Here is a 25,082-nt window from a genome sequence, read left to right as displayed (position 1 = left end):
ACTTTGCTATTTTTGGCCATTAAAATTGATTGTTTAAATTTAACACTTAATTGGAAATGCAGGTTTAAATTCCTGTGTCTCCTTCCCAAAAGGAAATATGGTTAAACTACCTATTAGGGTTCTATCCACTTTATGTCAAGATAGGATTTCTGGGGTGTCTTATCATGAAAACCATTATTTTAGTGACAGCTGAATAACTGAAATAATCTATTACATCCACAAAAATAACCCTTGCTATCTCTCGTGCTGATATGACTTTCATTACAGTGCCCGTGCTTTGGTCCATCTGATAAAGTTGCTAATATCTTCAGGCATCTTGATTCCCAGGCATGGCCATGCAGTAATACGCGTGTCCTTCCTGTCTGACACTGGTGTCACACTCCAACTGAATTATTCAGAAATACTTTGATGTCACACCATCTCTCAGAGCCTCCACAATTCCTCATGAAAATGTATTCCTCAGTTGAAGATATGATTTCTGGACTGCTTAAGTCAGGTGCACTGAGGAGTTGGATGGAGAGACAGGCAAGAGCAGGGACAGATATCGGTTGTATAAGGTGTTTTTTGTTGCTGTTGTTGTTATGTATCCTATTCCATGTAGGAGAGTAATTAAATAATTATGACATATGTTTTTGCTAATTTATTAAAACAGTATAGCAGTGAAGTGTTCATGATTATGGAATTAATTAACTAGCCATGGGTCTCTTAAGGGAGACTGCAGCAGTGAAGCCTTTGGGAATATTCTGAACTGTGGGTAGTGCATTCCTCAGGGACAAGCTATGCTTTTTAAAAACAGTCTGCCTTTCTGTTAGATGTAGTACTACATTTTACACATCAATAACAAATTGCTTTGTTCATCAGCTTATTTAATTTACATTTAGTTGTTTCTACATTTTTATGTGTCATTTTGTTAGTATCATTTTGTTACTTTTTACTATATCTGTTTTTTTAAAAACAGTCCAGAAAGTTTCTGATCCAGATTTTAGCCAAAAGTGCACTTATTGGTCCAGGATGTAAAGCATCACATCCATACACACATAAACACCCTCACACACTTGTACAGACACACACACACACACACACACACACACACACTTACACAACCTCTGTAAATAACTATGGAAATGACGGCTTTGCTAGAGAAAATCCTGGACCTGAATGATCATACATTTGACAGAGGGCTCAAACTCAATGTTGATTGCTGGAATTCCACCAAGCATGTTGAGATTTAAATCTTTTAAGGTGTTAGACTACGTGATTGAGGTGTGTTTGTGGTGTAGCATCAGCTCACCTGCAGTAGGGCCAGCTTCCCAGCTTTGTACATTTCCGAATTGTGTGAGTTTAGGTCACAGACCCTGGGTGTTAAATGAATAACATGCCTTAGGCTGAACTAGTTAAAAGTGCTTCAGAGGTAATGTGATGTGTCAGAAAAGAGCTTGCAGGCGCATTCTACAGTAAGTTCTTATTTGTCACTGCGCTAAGAAATTGTATAGGCCCTACATCCAATAGTTACACAATAGTTTTTTTATGGTTTTGAAGGTAAATGTGTTTAGCCTACCAGGCTCTCTGACTTCGGAGTACTGTAGGGAATAGAAATCGACCGGAAGAACGTAGGCAGGCGGAGGCCAGGCTAAAATGTGTTTTCATGTCAGTAAATGGACATGAGATGTATATGCTTTTTGATGGTTATTTTTACAAATGTTGAAATGTCATCAGCAATGCCAGTGAGCACTGGCTTGTAAGGTCAGAAAAACGCTTCTGCAATGTTGTGCACATTTGTCAAATCCCACCAACTTTGTACAGGAATGTATATGAAAAAAGACAAAGAGGACTCCTTATATATGTGTTTATTGCTACCGGATCTTTACTGTATGGATGAAAGGCTAAACTTGTATGCTGTCCTAGGAGTCACTGCTTCTGTTGTATTTTAAATCTACTACAGTATTGAATGGATGAAACATTCTGAATACCTGTCAAGCGCTACAACAAGTAAACTTGAAAATGTGATTTTTGTGACGAAAGACTTTTATCTGTTTGTTAATCATCCATGAACACTTTATTTTGTAATGCACTATATAACTGTTATGATTATTTAGTATGTGAACTCCAATTACTTTTCAGCCCAGTAAAATAGGGGTTCTGCACTCTTGGGTTCATGGCTCTTCTGTAAAAACAGTGCCTTGATGCAGAGCTCCCGTCTAGCCCTGCTAGCCCTTTAACTGCAGAACCAACTTTAATTGAATCTCTCTAGGCCTATATATAGCTACATGTTGTTGGCTATATTGTGAGCAATCTCATGTAGGCCTATACCTTTACAGAAAAATATAAACAGTTTAAGTCTGTTGTCTCTTCATTCTGCCCTCCTCCTTCCACTATTATTATTATTATTATTATTATTATTATTATTATTATTATTATTATAGCTGTTATTATTATCATTATCATCCACAATAGTGGTGGTATGGTAGCAGTAATATATAAGATATTATATGTGGTACCTATATTCATTTTAGCTGAAACTAAAATGATTGCTATATTGTCTTCTGACTATGACTTTATATTGTTTTAGCTGTTATGACTGTTTGAACTGTATTATGTTTAGATTTCTGTAAAAAGCTGGCTGATGTACATGGGGGATTCATGATTCACTTCTTTGCGGTGTCTGAATCTAAATGTGTCTGAAATGTCCTCTCTTGTGAAGGGTCCAAAATGCGCAGTGTATGTTTGCTTTAATTTTACTCTTGAACTAAATATCTATCTTAGAAAATATAGTACATACTTAGATCATAAATCTGATTACACAAAAGCTGACCTTTCTGTCTGCATTGTGTGATTCTTCACTCTCTTGAGAAAGGCAACCAGTTCTTAAGCCTCCCTTTCCTTTAGTGGCAACCATTATAATTCCTGAAGAGAAAATAGCTGTTAAACCTCAAAAATGGCAGCATTATGATAATATACAGTGTGTGTCAGAGAGGGAGAACAAGAGAGAAAGGTCAAATAGCCTTTGTCATCTTGTGTTGATACTGTGTCAGTCCCAAGTGAGAAAATGAGTGATGGATCATTCTACTGAAGATTTTTTCCCCTCCCTATAGCAGTGGCCGTAATGGGGATGGGCATTTGAAACAAATCTAATTCAGTTTTTGTTATAGATGCAATATAATCACTGAATAGATGACAACCAACTGGCTTGTATGAAAACCATGAGTTCATGATTCAGTTGTTTTCTTACCTTTGTGGGTTTGTTCTTGTGGTTGCAGTTCTGCGGAATAGATTTGACAGCTTACCTCGGGTGCAAAGAAACAAATCCAGTTTCAACAGATGTCTTCAGGCTCAGTCACTCAGTCGCTCTGCCTCTCTGACCTCTGAAAGTTCCAATTCTACATTTGACTTGGGCAATCAAGGATCAAAAGGTTGTCATGGCAACGCACACAGCCTAGGGGGACGGAGGCACAGGATTTTAGAAGTCTGGCTCAGAGTGTCACCAACCTCTGTCACAAACCCGGGGTCTTACTTTCTTTAAAGTCAACTCTCGTCTCCCCTACAGCGTTACTGTGTTTTCCTTTGTGCCAGTGGTTTAGTGCTAATAAAGGCCTCCAATGACATTTCAGTGCTTTGGCTAAATCCATTCTCAATGACACTTAAAAGCACATGAACAATAAAATGGATTATAAAGACAACCATGGGTCCAGACAGATAAATAAGATGGATTGTGTTATGTTCAGAGCATGTGTGGGCAAATGTTTTATGCGGTCACTGAGAGACAATAGGTATACAGGTAAACAAAACTAATACGATGCATTAGTGCCCTTTGCAGTGTCAAATCAGCTATACAAAAGCAAGGCATATGGACTGTATATTTATCAGCAAAATAATGCATTTTCATTCCAGGGGTTATGGTAGAAAAGTCTATAGGCTAATGCAGGTATTAGTCAGTATCTAGAATTATATATATTTTTATATTTACATTTAATTATATAAACAGGATATCTCATAAATGATCAGTTAATAAGTAATTTACCATTTTAAGTATGATTATACAAATACATTAATAAACATTTTTGTGTATCCCTAGGACTATTATGCTTGGTAGCATTCATGGCTGTACTTGAGCAAAACCTAGAGGCAGACAGTGGGTACTACACAATGCTTTCCTCTCAGCACTCACAAGTATACTGTAGGCTCACATCCAGGTGTGGTGCATTTAATCAACATTCAGTTGACTTCACAGGGGTTTTACGCTGAGTTTACTCTCTAAAATGTTATAATAATCTCAGACATTCTGTGTAGTTTCATACTCATTTTAGGCCAAACCCTTTAACTATGGCCTTCCCAGTTTTCTTTTCTTTAAGATGATTTGAATAATAATAATAATAATAATAATAATAATAATAATAATAATAATAATAATAAGTTAATTAGTAGTAGTAGTGGTACCAATAACAATCATTTTAAAAAGAAAAAGAAGAAATAATGAATAGTTATTAGCAGCTTAGCCTCAGCAGTGATAGTGTTATTACATCTATCTCAGAATATGTAACATTGGCTCATAGGGTTACAAAATCTACAGTATACAAAATAAGGACAATAACTTTGTTAACACACATACACACACACACACACACACACACACACACACACACCAACGCGCTCACACATGCACCTACGCACGCACGCACGCACGCACACAAACACAAACACACACACACTTCATGGTGGGACTTGATTGTAAAGTATCATCAACATCAACATTCACTAGAATTCACTGTAATCAACTGGAGAGGGAGGAAAACTAAGAGTGTGAATACACTAAGAAAGTATAAATTAGATTACTTGAAAAATTAGAGCTTTGGGTATTCAGCTGAAGACGGGGACAAAAAGACCCATAGGAAGGAGAAGAAACTGAAGAGTGAGCTGAGAAAGGTTCCTCTGTGGGAATCTGAAGGGAAGACAGCGAAACAGATGAGCCCAGCAAGTTCTTGATAACAAGGGAGAAGATGGAGCCATGGGACATAGAGAGAACAGCCTGAGGAAGGGACAGGAGCCAACTGATATGAAACACTGGAGAGCAGCAGGATGGAGACTTTACAGAAAGTGGACCAGTAAGGGGGGGGGGGGGAGTTCCCCTGCACATGAGATACGGTGACTGACATATGTAATCTGTATCTATTCTGAGCCAGTAAGGACACAGCAGACCTATTCAAGTACATTACGTAAAATAAAGGCAAAAACGGTGCAATATTTAGTTCTGACGTGTGAACATGTGCATTCTGTGAATTTGCAATTAGAGCAGAAAATGATTTAATAAGCAGGTGAAGAAATGCAAGTAGAAAACCAGTAAGAGTAAAAGCATGGTTGGGAACCCACACAACTCCAGACTAGAGGGACAGATAGCCTTTGATGGAGGTGAGCACGGAGCGAAGAGCTGATGTCGCTGGTGTAATCACTTTATAACCTTAGGAGAAATGGAGGGGAAGGGTAAATGTCACCAAGTCTATTCATTTTCTGATAGGTCTGACTTTGGCCCAGACTCGCAGTGAGTTGAAAATGTTGCAGTGAAAGGGGAGATGAAAGGGAAAAAGTGACAAAGCAGGACATAGTCTTTCTTAATTCAATGAACCACAAAAATCATAATTCCCTTTAAATACAAAATGTCCTTTGCCATTTACAGATGAGAAGAGTTTAATCAGTCCTCTACAAACACAAGACCATGGGAGGAATGAGGGATAGAGGGTTGTTAGAAAAAGAGGATGTTTCTTGTTGATGCAGAATGCATTAATCAGGGCAGTGATCATAAGCACACAGAACATACCCTTCAGGGAGGTATGTCAATGCCATTCAATATGGTTGCTGTCACTCACTTTACTTTGCTTCCTGATCCTAGAATTCGGAGCGATGCCATCGGTGTGGACATTTCGTTACCATGGCAAAGATAGATCACCAAGAAGTTTATACTGACCAGATGTTTGTGGTCACAACAACTGCCTTGAACTCTCATGCAGGATATAATGGCATTTCTTACAGGACAGAGCAGGAAAAACTTGAAGCAACTATGAATGACCATCCTGAGCATCAACACCTCAACAAAGAAAGGAGGGAGTTAGAAGCTGGGTGAACTCTGGATAAAATGAAAATGGGGACAGTGCGCTGTAGATGGAGTGGAGGGGGGAAAGACTGGGGCCTATGGAGCCAGAAAAAATATTCTGCTCATCAGCTCAGCAGAGAGGAGGCAAGAAGGGAGAGAAGATCGAACCAAGGCAAAACATCAGAGACAGGAGGTGAAGATGAACAGAAGAGGAACAAAAGCAATGGAATGGACAGGGTGACAAGGAACAATGACGATTAATTGTCATCTGAATGGGAGTAGCACTTAGAACAGATATTGAGACTAGCTCAAGGTCCTATTGGGTTTGTATTATTATTATTATTATTATTATTATTATTATTATTATTATTTTGTTTAGTTTTGATGGAAACCATAACATTGATTAGGCTATTGTGATGTAGACTAAATGACCCAATAGAGGAAGGGATTTTATTAATTGACTTTATTCTGTTGCATTTATTATTATTATTATTATTATTATTATTATTATTATTATTATTGTTGTTGTTGTTGTTATTATTATTATTAGCCTGGGCCTTGATATGATTTTAGGCTATTTTGCACTATATGCAAAGCTGGTAGAATTCAGACACTCAGGACTCAAGAATTAACGTCCTGACTGAAAGGGCAAACAACGCTCCGACGAGTAAATAGGCTATTTTATGTTGTGCATTATTCTAATGGTCAGGTGAGGTCTATTAGGTATACAGGTTGTGTCCCATTTAAACATGCCAGAGCGGTAGACATGGCTCATAAACATGTGACTGAAAACGTCATCGTGAGGTTATTTCCGGGATAGCTGGGTTCAGTTTCGTAGGGCTGTAAACTGTTTAGCCATTTGTTCTACCTTAATTGTTTAACTTTAGACGAAATGAATCGAATTTTTGGTCGAGGAAAAGCTAAGGGGCCACCCCCGAACTTAACAGATTGCATAGGAGGTGTAAGTATTCATTCAAATAACTTTTTAATGCCTTGTCGTACCAAACAAACAAAGGAACTTTGTTCATTGTTAATGAGCTGTCATGACAGCTAGCGTTAGCTAGAGAAAGAATTCAGACTTCTGTTGAAGAATCTCAGCTTTGTCAATACGAAAGACATGAAAATGTATAGTAATGCTCATCAGACTATAACGTTATTCTAACGTTACGTGATAGTGCATTTATTTTGTGTGGGCTCAGAGTCGTTCAAACAGACTGATTTGGCGAATCATCAAACAAACAGAACATCTAACATTAGAAGCTACTTAGCTAACATCAGAACACTAACATTAACAAGATAGCTAGTAACGTTAACGTTGTCACTTTTATTCTATAGTTCATTGCTACAAAAAACAGCGACATGGAGTGTAACGTAGTGTGCTACAATAAGTGCGGCCTGGAATGACGTAGGTTACATTAGTTTTGCTCGAAATGTTTTGCTGTGATAGTCCTATACTATAGGCGTGATGTTATCCATCTGCCAGAGCTGGTACCTTGGGAACTTGAAAACAAATCTAATGCCAGAGTGACCAATGCTCTATTATCTGTCGTGATCTTGAGGAAATAAATAAAAACATAAATTACAAAGTATTCATCCGGGTCATGAAGTGGTTCTATTATGGGCGTGGACTGTCCGACTTGAAAGACAGGTTGCATGCAAGCGATCCGATTTAGGAAGTCAGATATGGCACGAATAATGGTTTCTAGACCGGGTGAAATCAGCAGTATGTTACAATGTTGCCTCTTGCATCTGTATCTCTCTCATTGACACACACAGGTGGATGCACGGGCTGAATCCGTTGACAAGAAAATAGCCAGGTTAGATGCAGAACTGGCGAAATACAAGGATCAGATGAAGAAGATGCGAGAGGGACCCTCGAAGGTAGTATCAGTAACTTACCTGACACTAACATACACATTGAGTGGCCTGTTTAAGGGTGCTTTAGAGAATTACCTTTAAGAATTAGAGGTGCTGTTGAAATAAGTTAAATGTCCCTATATCTAATTCTAATCCTACACATCTGCATAGCCCGTCATAATAGAATGATTGACTATAATTTTACCTTATAAATCTTTCCAGAACATGGTGAAGCAGAAAGCAATGCGAGTCCTGAAGCAGAAGAGAATGTAAGTCACGCACATTTAGTCATTACAAACTTACCACTAGGTAAAGGTATTTTGATTGAAGTATGATTAAAGATGTATTTTCTATAAATTGTACATATAATGAGTACTGGTGCAATACATCAGTCAGCATATACCATATCACGTTTTGCTTGTGATTAGACGTATGTTCAATGATACCAAAGTCAAAAGAGTTTAATACTTTATGCTTACAATGAAGGCCAAGGATGTTTACCTTATATTTTGCTATTTGTGCTCTTGGTGGTGAAATGTTTATCATATTACATTTAGCAAGTTGTGCTCGGATAATGGCAAGTAAAACACTGCTTATCACCAGCAGTCAACAAATTCAAACAAGAAGGTATCTCTACCTACCCCAGTCTGATGTGTCCTCTGTTCTGTAGGTATGAGGGGCAGAGAGATCAGTTGACGCAACAATCCTTCAACATGGAACAAGCCAACTATACCATCCAGACCCTGAAGGACACTAAAACCACTGTAAGAACTTCTGCATACCACACATTAACACAAACAAACCTCAAACAGCTTTAAAAATACTATGGATTCAACCCCCCCCCCCCCCCCCCATCTCCTGTTTGTAGGTGGACGCCATGAAGATCGCAGCCAAAGACATGAAAAAGGCATACAAAAATGTGAAGATTGATCAGATTGACGTAAGCTTCTTTCATGTTCACAATATTCTCTCTGTATTCCTACAATGCATTGGTCATGTGCCTTGCGGGCATGTGAAGAAATGTGATCATTCAACATTATCTTGAAGATGAAGATATTGATGATGTTTTTGTTTGGTTGCAGGATCTGCAAGACCAGCTGGAGGACATGATGGAGGATGCTAATGAAGTACAGGAGGCCCTGAGCCGAAGCTATGGCACTCCCGACATAGATGAAGACGACCTTGAGGCGGGTCAGTATTACCATCTAACACAAGAAGTATTATTTTAGCATGTCAGCTGTTTTGTGCTCCATTGTGCAAGCTAGCACAGTATAGATCCACAGATCATGACAAAGGTCTTAAGCACAGCTGAAAAAAGGAAATGACAGATTTCAACCCGCATTTCATACCAAGCAATGTCTATTTAAAGCCACTATTTTATTGATGGCTGGTTGTGAAACTAATCAGACTGGCTAAGATCAGCCTTATAGCTCCCACACACAGTTGCGTGCGGTGCAGTGCTGGAGACGCATCCCGTCCACTTTACATGGGCTTACGTCATCCGTTGCCAAACTGAATTGTGGGTCTGTTGTGTCGCGTTGCTCCTGTCGCTCGCGTCGAGAAGTTGGACTTTTGCTGCACCGACGGAGAACAACAGACGGCACCAGCCAATCAAATTATGGTTATGCTTCAAGTCCTTTGCATAGCTACCGTCGGGAACACCCACTGGTATGCGTTGACGGAGCGCAACTGTTTGTGGGAGCCGTTAGCCTCTTTTTTGTTTACTCATGAAGACCAAGCAATGCCTTTAGAATGAGGTCTACTGTACAGCCTAGAATTAGTCTAGGTTTACACTGAGAAAAGGTGTCTTATAACTTTAAACAATAGAGCACACCAGGTCATGTTTCCAAGTAGGTGGTTTAGTGGTAAGACAACCCAGAGGAAATTGTAAACGTGATAACAGAACCGCCTGGGGGCTTCCATCTCCAAACTAAACCAAGCCAAAGGGCTCTTCTATTAGGAGGTTTACACAAAGGCAGAATTAAGAAATCCAAGATAAGTGATACCGTAATTTCCCAACTATTAGCCTCGGCATTGATTTTGCCAAATTTCTTCAGCTGTGAGGTTATACACAGGGGCAGTTATGGTTTTGTTTCTTTTAACTTGCATAAAGCACTGTCCTGCAGCTTATATACAATGCGGCTAATACACAAGAAATTACTGTAAAGCAAGGCTTGACCTAGTGTAGTCTGGTCATCCTAGCTCAACACAGTTTCACTGACGCCATTCCAGGATGTGTAGTAGCGACTGCTACAAGCCTGGTGCAAGTAATTCAGGATACGTACCAATTAACTAAGTCTGGCTGTTAGCCTGGTTGGGACCCTTCTAGGTGCACAGAATAAATCCCCATGGTAACTTGTGTGCCATCTCTTGTGAAACCAAGTCGAGGCTAAATTCAGCCAGGATAACCAAACAATACCAGCTTAATCCCTTATCTAGGTTTTGTGAAATACTCCTCAGGGTTGTCACCTAATTGGAATACACCCCTGCTCTTCATGAGAGACGTTAAGAGAAAGAACAGGATGCTGCACACTGAAGGATATTACACTGTTTGATGGGGATCATTTTAGTGTTCAGCAGTGTCATGTGCTTTGCTCTTAGAACTGGATGCACTTGGTGATGAACTGCTCTTTGATGAGGACTCCTCTTACCTTGACGAAGCCTCCACTGCTCCATCCATACCCGAGGGTCTACCAGGAGACAAATCTACCAACAGGGTAAATGTTTGTTTTTGTTGTTGTTTCTTTTTACAAGCATGATGCTCACAAGAACAGCATTGTTCCTCTCTCATCTAAGAGAGTTGGGAAGTCCATTCCACATCTCTTAGTGACAAAAGCAGCACAGCAGCATGACAAATGCTCATGGTGAGTGCAGTGGAACGGGACCAGCTGGGTAATGGGATTGGCCCCTGTCCACCAGCTATCCTTGAGCCAATAGGGGGAAATTGGTATTGGCTGTGCAATTGACAGGAGAGATTCATACTGGACGAGATTGATAGTGTGCTACCCGGAGTCCAGATAAAGGGCTATTTATTGCAGGACAACTAATCCCTAGAGATAAGAATCTGAGATTGGATTTAATCCTTTTCTATTTTAACACATCTTAATACTACACTTGAAATGTATACTTGTATAATTAAATCAAAGCTGGTAAGTGAGAAGTACTTTGTTCATCCCTAATTTTTTTTTTATCTTATGTTTGCATTTCAGGATGGTGTTCTGGTTGATGAATTTGGCTTACCTCAGATCCCTGCAACATAAAGCCTACATGAACAAGGAGCACTCTTTATTTTATATGAGAATCATGTTTATATTAAACTCAAGCCTATAAACACAGCCAATCTGCCTGAGAAGGAAAGGGGTATGCTAGGATAGCAAGCACCTCAGTTTGTCTTTTGCTCATCCAGAGACTAACCTGTTACGGCTATCAATATCAGGAATGTATCTACCGCAATCAAAACTTTCATGTTAATCCTTTTTCTATATTGCTTTTGATTTTACTTCATGGGGGTGTCAGGCAAAGCATTGTTTCTGTAGTTATAGCAGGGATCTTGGTGTATGGTTGACTGACTTTGTACTGCAACAATGTTGCCAACACGTGACATAATAAATTATTCTATATTTCATTTCTTCTGAAATAAGCCTTTTCTTAATTGATTATGTTCTATTTGTATGAAGCGCAAAAAAGTAGTTCAATATCCCTGATGTTTCTAGCTTTCAAATTCACAAGAGGTGCTTTATCATCAGTTCTCACACCAGAGCTATAAACCTCAAGTGTACTTTAATATGGCAGAGGATGATGTACAATATGGTGTATGGCAAAATCACTACAAAGTTAATAAATATGTTGAGTTAAACCATGTAGTCGCATATGATTGCATTAATTGAGTCGGTGTGAAATGATGCCTGGCAGTGTCAAGAGTCCATACAGCTGGAACATGTCTGCATTCACCAGCTGAGTCTGTAGCTTAGAGGGAAGATCTTCTTGTGGAGATACTCAACTATTTCTGTTTTGCCTTTGAGCTTCTCAAACTCATAATAGGGAATCTGTTTGGGAAAAAAAAAATGTAACAAAGTGGTTTAGATGTCAAATCATGTAACACATTGAGACAAAACTATTAAAATGAGCATTCCAACTAAAAAACAATGGCTACACTTACCTCCACTACTTCATAGCCCAGGAGTCCTAGATGTCTCTGTTTAATGGTTTCTTTACCCAGCAGCTGTTGTGCGTTCGCAGAAAACCTCTTCGGCCCGTTGATGCACACAGCAATCCTGCACACAGGACTGAGAATGACTTGGTGCAATGACAGATGCAGCAAGACCTCCATCAATACTAAATGCTTGTGTCAGCAGTTGGCTCTAAAAAAACAGGCGGGCTTTACCTCTTGTGGATCTCATCAATGTGGCTGGCTGGCAAGACATATCCCTCTTCATCCAACTTGATCTCCACATCTTCGAACACAGAGGAGAATCACTGCCTCATTACACTGCTCTCTCATTGGTAGTGCATAGGGTTGCACTAGTATGAGATTTATTTTCGCAGTATATCTCAGAAAATACGCTTTCATGATATATACAGAATATTTCTATAGTGGGTTTCTATTTGTAAGTCAGAGGGTACCAAAAAGACAGACTTCAAATTTAGCCAGGGATATGGGAAACATTTTTTTGGTTTAAGGTTATGAACAGGACATACAGTATGTTCTGCACGGATACTTGCTGTAGGTTCCTTGATAATCAAAAGTGAACTGAGCGTGTCCCAACCTATTCTCACTTGAGAATTGGTTTGGTGTCAGTCAGGCTAGAGGTCAGACCAAATCAAAGGTAGAGTAGGGTTGGGTGTTTTATATTTCTAACCCTCCACATAATAATTTCTCCTCTGATCTGTTTTTGAGTTTGATATAAAAAAGGTGAGTATCACCTAAAGGTAAGGAGTTATTGTACCTATGCAATAAACTGCAATTCTGAGTGTGAGTGGATGTCCACTTACCTAGTGTGTAGCAATAAGGAGTTAAAACCCTTGAGGCAAAATATGATCTTGCCCCCAGCAAATCCACTAACCCTGACTTGACAGAGTTATAGAGGTGTGCATCAACTTGTGTCTCCAAAGAGCGTCCTGGCATCAGGAATGACTTCACACGGTATTTTGGCAAAAGCTGCGGCCCCTAGTCACAGAGAAGAAATGCACAAGAGCAAATACAAAAGCAGACAAAAACTATAGCTCAGAAGTTTTTGGAGAGGGGAAAGAGGACATGGCAAGGAAGAATTTTTAGGTACTATCAGCAGTCTGATCATAGTCAATCTGGTGCTTAAGGAAAACATTGATGCATACTGTACGTAGACCGAACTGGGGTGCATTTTCCAAAACTATAGTTGCTAACCTCTTGGCAACTTAGTTGGTTGGCAATGGGAAATTGCATTGCAACCAACAAAGTTGCTAACTTAATTAGCAACTATGGTTTTAGGAAATGCGCCCCTGTGCGTGGCTAGTGTAAGCTACATAACAGATATAAATGTTACATGGCCAGAGCATTTTAGTTATGACTGAGCTTCTCCAAAGCACTTACATTATAAAAGGGACATTCCAGCTTCACAGTCATATAGAGCTGTGTGAGCTGAGCAAGCACTATCCTGTCTGTTCCCGAATCCTTTCCTGTGACACACAAACGCACATAATGGGCACATAATGGGCAATCACACCACACTAATAACAGACATTTCACAGTATCCCATCATCTAGGGCTGGGTGTGTGTGTGATATGACCTAAGATGAATATCCTGGTAATTACAGATTTACCTAGGTAATGCTCTATAACATAAAAATGAATCATGACCAGACATATCTAATTCACTAAGACAAATTGACTTTGTATAAGAACCCAGCTCTAGTATCACATACCTACACAATTCTTCACAATTCTTCATAAGCAGTAAACATTAGCTAACAATAAAATTCAAAACAGCAAAGTTCAAGTTAAAGTTGAGCTCACTAAGACAGTCTGACTCTGTACCTTGTAGCTGCTGAAGGAAGTAGGGGCTGAAAACTTTTGAGACGAAGTTGAGTGGAAACCTCTGCAGCAGTGTGCAGGCATGCAGCAGCTCTAGGAGGACCCGTGGCTGGAACTGGGAGAAGCGTGCATGGAGCAACGCCTCCACCTTCCGGAAGAACTGCGCTGCGTTGGGCGGCACATATCCCAGCACCCCCAGAGCCTCCAGTTGTCTGGCCACCTGGCTGGTGCTGTAATCGTCAGCGCGGTAGACAAAGCTCTCGGCGACCGCGTCAAAGACAGCCGGCGACCAGATGCAGCGCCGGCCAAAGTACTGCATCACTTTGGTGACGGTCTCAGGATGTGCCGTGAAGGCCTTCTTGGGCACGTGGAGCTCCAGCGCCTGAACTAGGAAGTGGTCACTGTGGCCAAAGTATATGAGGGCAGACAGCACAGCAGCCAGCTGGGCATCAGTGAAGACAGGCACGTGGCGCACAGCCTGCTTGCACAGGGCGATGACCAGTGGCAGTGCTTGGCTCTGACCCATTGCGACCAAGGCTCCAAGCACCTCGCTTACTGCCATCGGCTCCAAGCGTCCAGTCACTGAGAGTGTGTGGGTGTGCATGGTGTTCAGCAAGTCCTGGTAGCGCCCACCCTCCGCTACACCCGCCCCCAAAGCACCGTACACAGCCGCCAGCTCATCCTGGCTCCATTGGGCTGGGTCGCTGCGTTGGAGCTGCTGCATCACCTGGCCCAGCATGGTGCAGTTTGGGCCCTCCAGGGCCATCAGGGCTTGGGCCAGCATGCACAGTTCTGCCACGCCGAGACTCTCCTTGTCCAGTCGCTCCTGGCTCTCCGACACCAGCCGCACCAGCAGCCGGCTCCAGGGGTCCAGGTAGAGGCGCGTGCAGGCCAGGAGGGTGGACACCAGTGCTGTGTCCCCCAGGCGGCTGCTCTCCTGCTCCAGCCTCTGGCACAGGCCCCGTAAGGCCTCGTCCGACAGGACCGTGGGGTCCCGCAGCCCACCCGCCCCATCCTGCTCGAGGTCGGCCAGCCGGTGGAGGATGGCGGCGGCGACGCGGTCAGAGAGGAGCAGTGAGGAGCGCAGCGTGCGTAGCAGTTGTCGCGAGGTGCCACAGGAGGACACACGCTCCAACATGGCTTGCTCCTCTTCCCTCGAGCCCAACGCTACCCCTGTCAGGGACAGGCGCACGCCACCATCGGGAGGAGAGTCCCGATGCAGACGCACCGTTCCTGCCACATCCAACAATGGGTCACGGACGGCCATTGAGCAGACACCCATTCTCCCTGGTGATGGTGATGGCAGTGGCCAACGGGCCCGACGACAGCCATGTCTTAGGGAGCAGCGGCTGGAGGAAGTCCACGGACACACCACACAAGCTTGCTCCTGAGGGCCACACACACTCAGGAAGCGTACAGAGGAGAGGAGAGGAGACCCAATCAAACCCAGCTGCTGAGCTCTTTGTAACACCTTTAGAGCCATGGCTGGATATCAAGTTGACCAGCTAAACCTGAGCACAGACACAAATGTAAGTTCATGTAGAGATTAAGTAATCCAAAGACAAGCTAAGGATGTATGTCAACTGACATGCAAAGGAAAACAAACCAACACAATATAATCAATAAGGTTAACGTTATATGTTTTAAATTCCCTGGATTAATTCATTCAAACTACGACACTGACAATGGAATATGATTTACATAATGATTCGCATAAGATTAGGCAACCTGATTGTTAAAAAGGTAGTATTCAACAATGCTGTGAGACTCCTTAAATCTATTTACTTGCGTAATTTGAAAAAGTAATGTATCTAACTTGACATGACTTTGCCCTTGCAGTTGTTAGCTAAGCGGAAGTTGTTACAGTTTAACCCAGACACAGGTTAATTCATTGTGTGAGTGAAGACAAGTGAGTAAACATAATGTTCACAGAGACGTACACAAGGCATTCTGGCTTATGAACAAAACATAAATGTATTTACCTTCTGCATTACACATAGCTATTTACAACAGCCGACGCCGCCACCATCGTTGCTGCTTAGCATCTACATGCGGTTCTTCTACAATTTACACAACCACTCATGCAGCCTCGGTGCCCTGGGCGGGATCAAAGAGAATCCCCGGATGTAATTTTGTAACCAATAGATTGACGTAAGCGGAGACGTAAAATCAAGGCGACATAACAGACAGTTCTAAAATAGATTCTAACAATTCCATGGAAAATTGCGTTTTTTGTAACATCCATAACGCCAATAAATTGTGATGGTATGGTAGCCTATATTGTGAATGATTACATGAAATTTGAGCATTTGCTATTTTTGGCTGAAGAATGTACATGAGAAAAATGCACAAAAAAATAATGTTATCATTCACATCATACAAATGCCAAGGCATTTGACTGGCGTTATATGTGACAAAACATTTCCATGGAATTGCCCTATAGCATATCAAAGTTTTCTCCCTATTTAAAAAAATATACATATGTATGGCTTCCATCAAGAGTAGTGTATGCAGGGTTCCTACGCAGTATGGAAAACCTGGAAAAGTATGGAATTTGATTTGAGTAATTTCATGGTCTAGATAAGTATGGAAAAAACAAATAAGGGTATGGAGAAATATTTGTGTTTCCAGACTATTGCATCTACAGTACTAATCACTTCACTCAGGTCAAAATGAACCATTCCTACTGTTGTGTAACTTAACTGTCAGTCCACATCATCAAGGTATCTTGAATGGGGGTCCTCAGAAAAAAATCTCTCCCACAAGGGGACCTTGGTACCAAAACCAAATCGAGAACCCCTGCTCTATGCACGTGCCCTATACCATTGTGCACTGGTATGTTTGCGTAGCTCTGCTATTTTCGGCTAAAACACTGGTAGACTTTTTTGATTTTGTAAAAGTTACCAAGACATGGATTCTGCATTATCTGATAAACTGTTATTGCAAACAAATAATACTGTTTACAGCGATTTCTGAGGCCTCTGCCAGCAGTGCACTAGTCTCCAACATATGTAGGCTATGCTGTATCAACAGAGAACTAAACATGTGAGTGCACTTCCACAGCACTTCCCCAACGAAAAGTATCCAACAATGGGCAAGTGTTTTCTGGGCTAACAAGTAAAAAAAAACATTATTACAGCTCTTCACAATGCTAGTAGAACGCTCCATTGACAATGTCTAGAATATGGTCAGAAAAATCTACCGAGAAGTTTGGAAATTTGAGTATGGAAAAAATATGGAATTGTGAAATGGAAAATGTGTAGGAACCCTGTGTATGGTATAAAATTGTTTTTATATTTGGTATCAGTCATTATTTTTCTTTATAGGCCTACATACTATATTGTATTAATGTTATACCAATATTTGAGCTACATATAATGCGCTTGAAGATTTTAAGGATTAAACAAGAGGAGGTTGTGTTTTTCTGTCATTTTCATAGGATTAAAATATTATGTGGGGTAGCTCAGGCACTTGAAAATGTATGTGAAATAGCTCAGTGTATGAGCATTTAATGTACAAAGTGCCACTGCATAGACAAATCATTGTTTTGCCTCAGGGACGAGAATGTAAATGCATAGGTATGCAACAAAGTGTAGCCTATTTATATTATGAAACATGGTACATCATTGGCACTTATACACAAAATGACTATATACCTGAGCACATTGATTTTCTTGTTCCTACTACCTACCTCACATACCATTTCAGTCAATGAACATTACTAAAAAATTACTGCAATCACGTCTTGTTTTATCCTTAATACCTTGATGCATTTGTTGCAGGGACCTCAACTCAACATTAAAGTATTGCATTTGTAGACAAAATAATGATTGTAGCCATATGGATACGAAAATTAGTTAACAAGACCCCCAATATCACCAGTTTTGCACTTTGTTCCATATCTAGAGCCTTAAAACTAGGGCATGAAGTACAAATTTGTAATGGTCCAATCATACTAAGGACATGTCTGTCTTCCACCCTACGATTGGGCAGACTAGGAATAATACTTTTCAAGATATTAATGCCCAAACAGGCCTCCAAGATAAGGCTTTTCTTAAGAGTGTAAAAAACAAAATCAAGAGTGAAAAATGTATGAAAACGTCGGAAGTTAACACAAATATTTTACAGGTCTTAGTTTTGGGACTTAATAACTTTTAGCAAAATCTGGGATGGTGCAGCAACCATCTTCCTGGATTTTCTGATTTGACACAGAATGACCCTTGTGTATTATTTATAATTCCTGATTACTCATAAGTCTTACCATTTGTTTTCTTCATTGTTTTAATAACTGTGCATACTGACTCACTGGTTTGCTCTTATAAAATGTTAAAGACCTTGTAAAGACCTTATACTGAAAGGGTAACCACAACGACCAAATTAAAAATATTCAGGAGAAAATGTTTATCCATTTTCTCCCACTTCAGACGTTAGACTCTCCTAGAATGCTTTATTCTTAGATATTTCTCTTCATGAAATCATACTGGTTGCTTCTACATGTAAGGATGACCACACACAGCAAAACTGAATAAAATTCATTCATCTGAGTTTTTTATTTTACTATTTCTCATTATTTTCCCTCTTCAGTTGTTTCTACCTGGCTCGCCTTGTATTGAGAACACTGATACCCCGTAAGGTATTTGTCACAGGTAAGAGTATAGGAAAAAGAGAACCCCCCCCCTTTATCAAGCCCACAAGAATGTGTGTGAGAGCCCTCATGTAGAAAGACGGTGCAGCGTCCAAGATGGTCGTCATGTTGCAAGTCCTTGTCCCACACTTCAATTCTAAGCCCATGTGTAGCTGCCACATGACCAAGATTATAATAGGCGTTCCAGTGGGGGTTAGCATTGTCTTGGACATGGTGAGTCTGATAGTGAATATGCCCGTAGAACAATTTGGCATAAGGGTCAGGTGGTCCAATAGGATCCAAACCAGACCCCATACCCCAGGCGTTGTGGATGGTCACACTAAGCTTTCCCTTCATAGGGGACAGTGGGCAACATTCAGGGGAAAGGTTGGGCTGGCCAGTGCACTGCTCTGAAGGCTGCTCCTTAGGCAAAGCATTGTTCCTAAGATACAGCCTCACTGCGTTTTTCACATTTCTCCTAACAGTAAGGTCAGCTACCAGCTCATGGAGTGGAAACAGAGAGTAGGAGACAATGTCAGGGATTTCCTTCAAGCTCTGCAGCCAGCTTCTGAACTCAGCAGAATCATTCTTGGAGAGTGACACTTCTCCAAACCACCCGTCTCCACCCACCACCTCTGTAACATGGTTCAAGTAAGATAGCTCTGACTCTATTTGGGAGTTGCTATTCTGTAGAAGTGAGCTGCACTTGCTGGTTGTCATTGATGGCTCAACATAGCCCAGGCCGATGGAAAGCCCAGTACTGATGCAGTCCTTTGCTTGGGAAGAAGAGTGACCATTTACAGTAGCAAGACAGGAGCGAATGGAGGTGAGTCGGGTCAGACGCCCTCCAAGTTCCACCTGTCGGATGTAATGGGTGCCGTACGTGTCAACAAACCGACTGTAGAGGTGCTGAGTTAGTGTAGTGTACTGGGCTGGAAGAGACTGCACATGGGTAAGGAACTCTGGGCTGAGAGGAGGAAAGTTTGGGACACGGTAACTGAGAAGAGGAGACAAATTGGAAATAACATTTAGAGGTATAACAATAAACTGAAACATTGGGCTCCATGGCAATTCCTGTCAAACCATGCACTGGGAGAAGCAGTGCTAAAAGAGAAAGCAGAAATATTTCCTAACTTCAAGATCACATCACACTTTAATGGCCTTTTTAATTGACAATTCATTTGAGAATATATACTTTTATATGCATCTCCCAAATTATGCAAAGGCACTATTTCCTTGAAGTTATGCATTGTTTAGTCTTTGCATTGTGTCTTTGCATAAAAAAAAAACATCTGCAATGGCCACCCTAGGCTCTGTGGTGTACAGTTAAGCATAATGTTACAAAATGGACATGTTTGAAATGAAGTTTCAGAAGATACCACTTAACATACCTGTAATGGGTACAGCTGAGTTCGTGAGAAGTAAAGGCTGACTTGTCTATTCTAGACTGGACCATGGCATATTCCACAGTATTGGAATGGCTGCCCCCGACATTCACGTCCCCTATATCACCCAGTTCCAGCCCTATGCTCCAATCATTATTTATGACAGAGGTGGCACTCTCTGCCACATTAGTGACAGAGCTGAGCGATGCACTGGTCAGCTCCTGCTTACAGTTGGTGTTAGGGCGCCAGTCCAGCACAGAAAGAGGCAGTTTCTGCAGCTGGTCGCCCTGATGTGGGTTCTCACATAGCGTGCAGGTGTTTGATGGGGTCAGGTATGTCTGGAGGTCCAGCACATAGGCTCCTTTGTGCTGCATCATGACCACATCAAACCCCTCTCCAGCAAGGTTGTGGCCTGGGACGAATGGTGCATCGTGGCACTCCTGTAGAGTCCCTGTGCGACAGGTGTGGATGACACCCAAGTGGCTTAAGATGAGGAGTAAGGGTAGGGGGAATGGCATGGTTATATGTTACCTAAAAGAAAACCGTAATAGTAATGAATACTTTCAGTAACAGCAGTTTATCCAGTGTAGGAAAGATGGCTAGCATATTGAAAGTATACATAGCGTTATTTCAATATCAAGACCATATTAAACAAGAATAAATAAACTGTAAAATTGTAAGATTATGTAAAAACTTGATAAAAACACATACATTTTCAATTTTTGTTATTGTCAGAATGAAAACGTAACCTTTTTTGGACTTCTCTGTTTTGCTGCTCTATCTCTGCTCGTTCTACAAGTTTTGAACCTTTCCTCATCTTTTAATACAGAAGGTGCAAGGCCAAACTTAAACAGATGGACCATTCTCATATTGATGGTGATAATTTTGGCAAACTGAACTAATATAACAGATGTGCCATTCTCATGAGGAGAATATTTAAGAAAAACAAGCATCAAAAATATTACTGTGTTTTTCCAGTACATTACCAAATTTACATCTAAATTTTACAGCAGCTTAACATGGAGTCATTATGGTGTAAGATGAATAAATTGTAAATATATAACAGTACACCAAATGACTGTATGAAGGTGAGAGATCAGGTGAAGACTAATTACTTTATATATTTGTATGTTACATTTGTATATTTGTGTTTTTGTATTTACAAATACTTGTCTATTTGTGCATACCTCTTTGAGTATGTACAAATCTTTGAGACAATTCTACTCCCATAAAAGACCCACTACCACATTTCTCAAATAGACAAAAAAAAAAAAAAAATATAGCTGCAAGCAGCAATGCGGGGGCCTAGCAGAGCGCTATAGCAGAAATGGCGTTGCCACGGCATGAGCAAGCACTTACAGCAAGAGGCCAAATTACACCAATGTCTTTGTGCGGTCTCACAATCAGCTACCATGTCCCTCTACCAAGTTTGGACTTCATACACCAAAGTGTTGCTGAGATACGAGCTCACTTCCTGTATTACAGCGCCCCCTGTAGAGGCCAAATGATTCCAATTTCCTAGTGCATCATCATAATCAGGTAACAGGTCCTTATACTAAGTTTGGAGTTTGTACACCAAAGCGTTGCTGAGATACAAGCTCACTTCCTGTATTACAGCACCCCCTATAGAGGCCAAATGATGCCAATTTCCTGCTGTGTCCTCACAATCAGATACAAAGTCCCTGTACCCAGTTTGGACTTCATACATTAAAGCGTCTCCGAGATGTTAGCCCACTTCCTGTTTTGCGGCTTCATGGCCATATTTGATTGGCTGCCATAGGCCAATAAAGTGGAATCTGAAAAATCTGACAAGTATCGTTTGTGCGGCTCGGTCTGAAGTTCATCTCTGCCAAGTTCTGTGAAAATCAAATGAAATTTGTGACCGCTGAAACTTTTCGTAGAGTTTAGACCAATTCCAATATGGCGATGGTCCAATATGGCAGAAAGTGACGGGATAGGAGTCGATGAACTCGGGATGGTCCAAGGATTCAGACGCTACCTCAATTGTGAAAATCAGACAAAAGAGTCAAGGATCACGCGCATAAACGCATGTGCAGCATTAAACTGGTGGTGGCGCTAGTGTGTTCAATGTATATGCATGAAATTTGGTGTGAGTGATTGGGACAGTGTCCTGACTAATGGTCTTGAGTTTTGTTATGTTATCTCAAAGCGTCACCTAGATGTTTGTCCACTTCCTGTTTGGCGTCCTCGTCACCATATTTGATTGGCTGTCACGGGCAAACAAAAATGAAATTGAAAAATCTGACCAGTATCGTTTGTGCGGCTCGGGCAGAAGATCATCTCCAACAAGTTTCGTGAAAATCTGAGGAAATTTGTAACCGCTGAAACTTTTCGTAGAGTTTGGACTAAATCCAATATGGCGGAGGTCCAGTATGGCCAAAAGTGATGTAATAGGGGTCAATCAACTCAAGTCAGTCCAGGGATTCCAACGGTGCTTAATTTGTGAAAATCGAACACACCGTTCAATTGTTACATGCGTAAATGTGAGTCCAGATTCGACCTATTGGTGGCGCTAGAGTGTTCGGCATAGAGCTTTGTAAATTCGTGAGAGTGATCATGGGACGGTCCTGAATCAGGGCGCTAAATTTCATAATAATAATGACTTGCAAATACCTTTCAACCCAGCTTTTCAACTTTCAGCCAAACTTTGACCTGTTGGTGGCGCTAGACGGCTGGGTTTAGAGGTCCGTAAATGAGTGTGAGTGGTCAGTGGAGTGTCCCGAAACTTTCGACGAAAAAATCTGAACTTTTTAGCCAGGCGTTCTATGGGCTGCCATAGACTCCAATGGCAGAAGTGTAATAATAATAATAATAAATATAACCGCAAGCGGTGATTTACGGGGTCCGAGCAAAACGAACATGATAGCATAGCTTTTTAGTTTTACATATGCTTTGATTGTTTGGGCACAATTGTTCAAAAGAAACGTGATCGGATTTCGGTTATCGGATTTCAGTTACCGGATTTCAGCTATCGGATTGGATCAAATTTTGAAAATGGGTTGTTCAAAGGGAAACAAGGATCCTGAAATTGGATTAGATCACAATCTATTCTTGGTTTTGATCTGGATAAAATCTTCACTTTGTGTCGTTCAAAACTTTTGAGTTGGATTGGAATAAATTTGATGCATAAAATTAGGATTACCCTGTGCTGTAACATTATAGTGTGCTAACCTCCACAACCCAACAGTATTCTAACGATACTTGATTCTACAGGACTATTTATTTGTTGTGGATAAGATGAAGGGTTTGATAATGGAAGGCAGTGTTTCCCACAGAATTGAATTGTATTTGTGGTGGTGGGTTCTGTGTCGGAGTCAATAAGATAAACAGCGTATAATTATACAGTTATACTTGCCTTGCACTACAAGTCCATATTGACAAGTAGCTGTAATGCTGTAATGTTATAGTGTGCTAACCTCCACAACCCAACAGCATTCTATTCTAGTATGCTAACCTCCACAACCCAACAGTATTTTAACACTAATGCTTCAGGTGGGATTTGAACTCTCAACATAAGGATGACCAGTACAAGGCATTATCCCACTAAGCCACTGTCAATCCTACATTTTTGCCAGTCACATTCACATGGTGAAAATGTGTATTGGTAAACACACAAGAAAAACTCCAAGTATACATTTGACAATAAAATGAAGGGCTTTCCTGAAAGAGAACACCTGAAAACGTTTGGAAATTCTGGGACAATTAGACATTTGTAGAGAAGAACAGTAATGGATGAAATATAAATATGATAGACTTAATGAAAGAAGTTCCCCTATATGTCATAGAGTGTGTCGGCATTCTGATTCTTCGTAACTAATGAGTGTGAATGTTAATTGTCTGATGTCATTCAGGTGCTGTTCAATAGTGTGAATCTTCAATAACCAATAGCATGTGCATCTTGAGCCTAAAGCTCTAGCAGGATTCAAACTCTCAACCTAACAAACACCAGCACTAGGCATTATCCCTCTGAGCCACTAACAATCCGACATATTAGGCAGTCACATTCACATGGTGAAAATGTGTGTTGGTAAACACACAAGAAAAACTCCAAGTATACATTTGACAATAAAATGAAGGGCTTTCCTGAAAGAGTACACCTGAAAACTTTTGGATATTCTGGGGCAATTAGACATTTATAGAGAAGAACAGTAATGGATGAAATATAAATATGATAGACTTAATGATGAAGGAAAAATAGTAAACAAAGAAGTTCCCCTATATGTCATAGAGTGTGTCGGCATTCTGATTCTTGGCAACTAATGAGTGTGAATGTTAATTGCCTGATGTCATTCAGGTGCTGTTCAATGGTGTCAATCTTCAATAACCAATAGCATGTGCATCTTGAGCTTCAAGCTCTAGCAGGATTCGAACTCTCAACCTAACAAACACCAGCAGTGTGTAATGAGTGTGAATGTTAATTGCCTGATGTCATTCAGGTGCTGTTCAATGGTGTGACTCAGAAGGCTCAATGGTATGGAGTGATGACACGGAGATGGCAGGTTTCGGTGCAACACAAGTTAACTTTATTTGAGTTTCAATTCATCTGTTCTTTTGTTCTTTACTTGTATGTGTGCTGCATCAAAGAGGAAACAAACAGAAAATGGAGTAATCAGTGAAATGGGGTAAATCAGTACAGATCCCAACTCACAAACAAACCAATTGACATTTGAACAATAAACTGAAATCATATGGCTATATAAGGTACAACTAAACAATACTTGACATCCCAAGTCAACCAACATCACCTAATCATCTCTCACATGGGACTCCAACACACCAAACCAACAAACAAAGACCTTAACTTTACACATGATGGCAGAGCTACTCTACAAACTGATAAACATCACAAAAGTCATAGTGAGGGTGATTAAAGTGATGACTTACGTTAACTCAAAGACGCACACAGAGCAGGACACACTGGAGTGCTGGGTTGAGATGAACAAAAGAGCGAACTGAGGGCGAGCAAACAATTTATCCTGGTCTGAGCCCCTGCTCCGGAGCTACAGGGTTTCCCAGCGGGTAAACTTTGGAAAGATTTGCAAAGATTTGGAAAAGATTTTTGAAAGACTACAGTCTCAGACCCTCTCACATCTAAAGACAAGT

General features: G+C 40.8%; 3 protein-coding genes across 3 annotated transcripts; 1 reads left to right on the top strand and 2 right to left on the bottom strand.

Annotated features, from left to right (window-relative positions):
• Positions 1–6,882: 6,882 nt before the first annotated feature.
• chmp5b (charged multivesicular body protein 5b) lies at positions 6,883–11,564 on the top strand. The gene is made up of 8 exons (XM_076290459.1): positions 6,883–7,043; positions 7,859–7,963; positions 8,162–8,208; positions 8,610–8,703; positions 8,808–8,879; positions 9,022–9,130; positions 10,541–10,656; positions 11,149–11,564. Exons 1-8 carry the CDS (start codon positions 6,975–6,977, stop codon positions 11,197–11,199), a joined length of 663 nt encoding a protein of 220 aa, XP_076146574.1. The 5' UTR covers positions 6,883–6,974; the 3' UTR covers positions 11,200–11,564.
• Positions 11,565–11,700: 136 nt separating this feature from the next.
• fastkd3 (FAST kinase domains 3) lies at positions 11,701–16,036 on the bottom strand. The gene is made up of 7 exons (XM_076290458.1): positions 15,932–16,036; positions 13,953–15,460; positions 13,509–13,594; positions 12,932–13,106; positions 12,324–12,393; positions 12,099–12,213; positions 11,701–11,985 (listed from the first exon to the last, which is right to left on the bottom strand). Exons 2-7 carry the CDS (start codon positions 15,430–15,432, stop codon positions 11,887–11,889), a joined length of 2,025 nt encoding a protein of 674 aa, XP_076146573.1. The 5' UTR covers positions 15,433–15,460; positions 15,932–16,036; the 3' UTR covers positions 11,701–11,886.
• Positions 16,037–18,516: 2,480 nt separating this feature from the next.
• LOC143131480 (perforin-1-like) lies at positions 18,517–21,181 on the bottom strand. The gene is made up of 2 exons (XM_076291132.1): positions 19,965–21,181; positions 18,517–19,570 (listed from the first exon to the last, which is right to left on the bottom strand). The coding sequence occupies exons 1-2, from the start codon at positions 20,474–20,476 to the stop codon at positions 18,517–18,519; spliced, it is 1,566 nt and encodes a 521-aa protein (XP_076147247.1). The 5' UTR covers positions 20,477–21,181.
• Between the last annotated feature and the right edge of the window lie 3,901 nt (positions 21,182–25,082).

This window comes from Alosa pseudoharengus, unplaced genomic scaffold, assembly GCF_046254945.1.
Source record: "Alosa pseudoharengus isolate Yale_2024_CS ecotype anadromous, Long Island Sound unplaced genomic scaffold, YU_APseudo_1.1 YU_APseudo_1.1_scf_18, whole genome shotgun sequence".
Taxonomy (NCBI): Eukaryota; Metazoa; Chordata; class Actinopteri; order Clupeiformes; family Clupeidae; genus Alosa; species Alosa pseudoharengus.
The sequence above is the reverse complement of the archived record's forward strand: the minus strand, read 5'-3'. Positions and strand labels throughout refer to the sequence as shown.